The sequence below is a fragment of the Bidens hawaiensis genome, unplaced genomic scaffold (assembly GCF_021521415.1).
Source record: "Bidens hawaiensis isolate Kalapana, Puna unplaced genomic scaffold, B.hawaiensis_p1.1 tig00028088_1, whole genome shotgun sequence".
NCBI classification, from domain to species: Eukaryota; Viridiplantae; Streptophyta; class Magnoliopsida; order Asterales; family Asteraceae; genus Bidens; species Bidens hawaiensis.
This window is the reverse complement of record NW_027494574.1, coordinates 24,803-30,221: the sequence shown is the minus strand read 5'-3', so window position 1 is coordinate 30,221 and position 5,419 is coordinate 24,803. Positions and strand designations below refer to the sequence as shown.

At 40.1% G+C, this 5,419-nt stretch overlaps 1 protein-coding gene across 1 annotated transcript; it reads right to left on the bottom strand.

The window, feature by feature from the left end:
* Positions 1-2,438: 2,438 nt before the first annotated feature.
* On the bottom strand, positions 2,439-5,154 carry LOC143576374 (nuclear intron maturase 1, mitochondrial-like). The gene is made up of 2 exons (XM_077060471.1): positions 5,100-5,154; positions 2,439-4,685 (listed from the first exon to the last, which is right to left on the bottom strand). Exon 2 carries the CDS (start codon positions 4,497-4,499, stop codon positions 2,511-2,513), a length of 1,989 nt encoding a protein of 662 aa, XP_076916586.1. The 5' UTR covers positions 4,500-4,685; positions 5,100-5,154; the 3' UTR covers positions 2,439-2,510.
* Positions 5,155-5,419: the final 265 nt, after the last annotated feature.

Genomic DNA, 5,419 nt, shown 5'->3' with positions numbered 1-5,419 from the left:
AAACCCGTCAAAACCGGAACGTGAATACCCATAATATTATTATATATATATGCAACATAAACAAAAATAAATGTATAAGTTATGTAATTTTTTTGTTTAAATTTAACATGCAGAGAGGCTTTAATACGTAAAAAATGTTGAGAAAATTTTGTGAGAAAAAACATAAAGTATGTTGGCTTTTAATGAAATTTGCCTTACTTATAATTATCCGAAAAATACTTAAAATAAAATAATAACTATGAAATTAATTATTCAAAGAAACTATTTGACAACCAATAGAATTGTAATAATTTAAACTATAACCCTTGACAATTAATAATTAATATAATTGGTTTCAACAGTCCAACTTTCATTTTCATTGACAAGAGTTAGGCCATCCGTAGTGGGCGACCATTCCCGGCGAATTTTAGGCGATAGGGGCGACAACACCCCCTAACCCACCCCCACCCCCCCGGGTGAAATGTGGGGTGATAGGGGGGGGCAATCTTTTATCGCCGTTTGGATTAAAAAAATAATAATTGTACCGTTGGGAACGGTCAACTTAAAAAAAAAACAAATTTAATTTAAACAATATATATACATATACCCTCCTTTCGATCAACTCCACGGTTTGCAAAACCAACTGAACATAAACATGCAATGGAACCCGAACACCCAAAAACCATCCGAACCAAAATTTCCCGTTTGGTTTTGCCAACCCGAACCTAAACATGTATGTCAATTACCTTATGCCCCAAAACCTCATGTTAGCGTTCGGGTCTACCCAAACCGACCCGGAGACGGTGCCGGAGACCCAAACGGCACGGGCCTCCGGTTCTAGCCAAAAGCCGGGCCGTAAACAAAAAAAAACAACCGGGTGATCCAACGGCGCAACATGATCCATACAAACAATGGACCGAGGTCGAGGAAGTAGCTCTTGCAAGGGCTTGGATCGTCATTTCGGAGGATCCTGACGTCGGTAAGTTTTTTAATATTAACTATTTATATAACTTTATTCATTGTTTGTTAAAAATGTATACTAATTGTGACAAATAATTTTAATTTTTAGCGAACTTTCAAGCCGGCAGGTTATTTTGGAGGAACGTTTTTGAAGCTTGGCTCGCGCTTACCGGTAAACCCGAAGACTACGGGGCAAAGAAGCGGTTCAAGCCCACTGGAAGAATCTTAATTTGGATTTCCAAACGATTGCCGGGATATACAACCGCTTGCGTGGGTCCGGTTGGCGTAGCAGGCAAAACGACGCCAACATCTAATCCCAAGCGTTAAGGGTATCCCGAAGGGCGGCTCGGAAAACCGTTCAAGCAACTAAAATGTTGGGAAAAACTAAGGCTATGCGCGAAATGGAACGGGGCACCCGCACCCACCGTTCTGGCCGCTCGACGAGCCGGCTCATCATCCCGGCCTTCAAAAAAGTCGAGGACATCGTCGTCGACAAATCCGAGCACACCAAACACACCCTCCGATGCTTGTAACATCAACCTCGTTGACGTACACGACGCGGTTAATTTAGACGACGAAGACGACCAAGTACCTGTTCGTCGACCAAGTACTTAAGTTGGCTCGACCGCGCGGCAGAGCAAGAAATAATAAAGGGGAGGATTTGTCGTCGTCGCGATTCAACCCCGCGGCCAGTGAACAAGCCGAGCAGCTAAACGAGGTGTCCGATTATTTCGAAACACATGTTGTGAGTATGGGAAACGACATGAAAGCAACCATCGAATATCAGGGAATAGTAGCCCAGACGCTTCAACTAAAACAAAAGAAAGAAGACTACGAATCCCTCATAGCGGACGGTGAACACGAAGAGGCCGCATTATTGCAACGACGACTTAGAAAAGTACACGAATATTATGAATATTAGTTTTTTTTTGTTGTATTTTTTTTAATGTTTCTTTTTTAATTTTAATGTATTTTTATTTAATTATATAATTTAATGAGTTTTTATTTGTTTAGTTCAATTATTAAAAGAAAATAATAAAAAATGGTGACGTGATACCGGAGGGAGCTATAACACTATTACACCTCAAAAACAAAATTCTACCCTTTACTGACTGGGCGCCACGTGTCGTAATTCGCCCAATTTGTAGCTCCTCCACTACACATAGCCTTATATCACACTCTCATGAAATGATATCATTATCAATTTTTACATTTGATTTTGCCTAAAATAAATAGCGTATGCTTCTCTATTTCATTCATAATCATTCCTATGAGCCAGATCAAGTGGACTTTATGTTCGCACATGAGGGAATACATACAAAAGAAAATGAGGAAATACATGAAGAAAAGATAACTATAATCTTTATGCTTGCACATAACTACATAAGATGCTTTTTTTGTTCTAAAAAATTACAGCTCTAAAGCCAAAATTTGTATATTCTATAACTAAAAGAGACTTCTGTCTATAGGCTTATGAGCTAACACTAACCTTAAAACAGTTAAAGCTCATTCGGTGACGTTACAACATGACAATATACACTCAATTTTAAAACTCTTAACATGTGCATACCTCATTCGAAAGGACTCCGTCTTCCTCTTTGAAACCCTAGACTTGGCGCTCCAATAGTTTTATAATCCCACACAATCTCACCAAGCATGTCTTGAGGCAAACACAACCTTCCTTGTTTCACTGATCTTTGCAACTCACAAAACAACTTCAAATCCTGCAACTTTATATAATCCAGCAACACCTGTTCATGATCCGGGACCCACCTCCTCGGAAATGGGGTATAATCACACGGTGGAATCATATTCATACGCGAAAACCTAACCCCTTCAATCGCATCAGCAAGACCCAATCTCAACAAATCAGCATACTCGGGAGTCCTATTATCCATGCTCTGCCTAAGTGGACGGCTAAGATCGCGTGAACCTTTCTTAAACACCTTAGCCCTTGATTTCATCTTATACCGAGCAGCATATAATTTAGCCACCGAGTTTCGAATAACATACGCGCAGAAACCAACCACCTTCTTTCGGTTATCTGCATATTGATACCAATCAGCCATTGTTTCAAGAAACTTATTCATCTGTGCATTCGTTTGTGCTTGACCACAATAAAGCATTGGAGTACACGGTAATGGCTCGGGATCTTTATCCCCTTTAACAAACTTAAGCCGTCTAAACTGTCCTATGCATTGTTGCAAACTCGCAGTAACCGAAAGCAAAATCCCAACACTTTTTTGACTCACGATATGACCACCGCTTGATGCAAACCGAATAGTTGGATATATCACTCTTTGACCGATTACATGATCCAAAAACTGAACCCCTCTGCTTACATGTTCAATTTCGATCTTTGATTCATTTAACTTCAGCGCGTACTTATTCTCGCAAAACTCGATTATCAAATCCCTAATCTCCAACGCATCCTTTCTTGACCCTCTAATTCCTATCAAGAAATGACCACCGTAACGAATGTAATCCATCTTTTTGGATTTATCTTTCCCACCCCCGCGTACAAACTCGGGCCATGACGGCGTATGATTACCATGATCATTAATGACAAAACTATCATTGCATGTAGAACAAAATTCTTGGATTTTGTCCTCCATCATGTGATCTAACTCATTAAGATAAATATTAGCAATTAAAGGACTTAATATTCCACAATAACCATAATTAGGTACCTTTGCAGCCTCCACAGGTGCAAAATCATAAAATGTTCTTAGCCAATACGGGTCGGGTTTCGCCTCGTTTTCATCAAGAACTTTCTTCCTCTTCAAACCCTTTTTCTTGTTTTTTTTCCTCTTAATCTTTTCATCATCAAGCCCCGACTTTGACGCTCCTTTTAACCCGGATTTGATCAAAACCAATACTTTCTGATCCGTAACACCTTTTTCAACGAACTCGATCAGCAAATTGGCATCTAAACTATCAAACATTTCGGTTAAATCGCCTTTCAAGAACCAAACATACCCTGCAAAATTACTCCGAATCGTTCGAATCACCGTATGCGCGTTCCTTTTCGGGCGAAAGGCGTGCGATTTGGGGGAAAACCCCGCCTCAAAGACCGGCTCGAGAATCATCAAAAGCAATTCTTGGACCACAAAATCTTGAAACGGAGGGTCATTGGATGCTGAAATCATCCGAAGCTTTCGATTTGAGAGCTTTGAAACATGGGTTTTATCATTAGGGTTTTGAATGTAAGGCTTGGTTTTCATGTTCCATTGAAACTGACCTTGTACGACGGCGTTTCGAAGAGAAAGGAGGTTGGTGAGGACGTGGGACTGGACGGCGTGTCTGGCTGGGTATGAGCCGGTGAAGTGGGCGCAGGTGCGTTGGTACGCTAGGACCCATAGGTCGAGTTTGGAGATGAAACCGGTGAGGTTGGAGAAGTGGGTTTGGCTTCGGGTTGTGAAGGTTTTGATCCATAAATCGGAGAGGACTTGAAATGGGTCTTGTTTGGGTGGTTGTTGATGACGATGGCGGTGGGGGTGGGGAGTAGAGAGGTGTGAGAAGGTGCAGGTAAGGTGTTTGAGTTTAGTCCTAAGAGACATTGGCTATGCACCGGGGGCGGGGGAAACTTTGTTTGATTGGTATGCCTTATGAACTTGCTACTTGCAAACTTGATGAGCTTTAACAAATACCTCCTGCTTCAGTTGTCCTCGATGATTATTGATCACGTACCTTAAAGAATGCATGGCGGCTAATCACTTTCAAAAGTAAACAAAGGCACGCCAAATCTGTTTCAATCACACAGCAAAACGTCTTCAAGAAAGCACTCATAAACATGTTATAACCATACATTCAATCTATCAACTACAATAAAAACTAATAACAAAAAAGGGCAAAACAAATTATGGATTTCAATCCATAAAAATGACCCTAAACACGTCTGGTTTTTTCTAACAAATCGAACCATGTCATTATTGAAATTTTCAATTTCACTTATAAAGAACCTTGAAACCCGAAAGCTAACCGTACACCACCTGAAGTGTGCGGTAATTAGACGGTCCAATTTAGTTTTTTTAACGATCGATTTCAGAACTCCACGGTCAACTGTTTAAGTTTCGTGGGTCTGTTGTCCTTATCTTTTACATAAAAAACAACTTTAAAACCATAAATAAACTGTAAACTACTACTGGATTGGATCAGACCTGGAAGTGTCTCCATGTGTAATGATTATGTCCTGGCAGTTTATACTGACCATCTGTCTAGTTTATTCCTTCAAGCAAACCACATCAGTTGTATCGTCTGTCTATCGGTGATGTGTTCACGCAGTACCTAATGCAGAGGAGTTATAAGTATTAATTTAAAACATATGTCGGCTGTATGTTTCGATAGTATGACGCTTACATGTACTTGAATATGGTTTGTCAGCTAAAAGGAAGAGCGTCATGTGAATACTCAAATATTACGCTGCACCTTAATTTGTTCATACATTTTAGTGTGATTTTACCCTAAAACGAAGTATTAT

What these genes read in the sequence shown, in the direction of transcription:
- LOC143576374 (XM_077060471.1), bottom strand. Translation starts at nt 4,499, where the DNA reads ATGTCTCTTAGGACTAAACTCAAACACCTTACCTGCACCTTCTCACAC.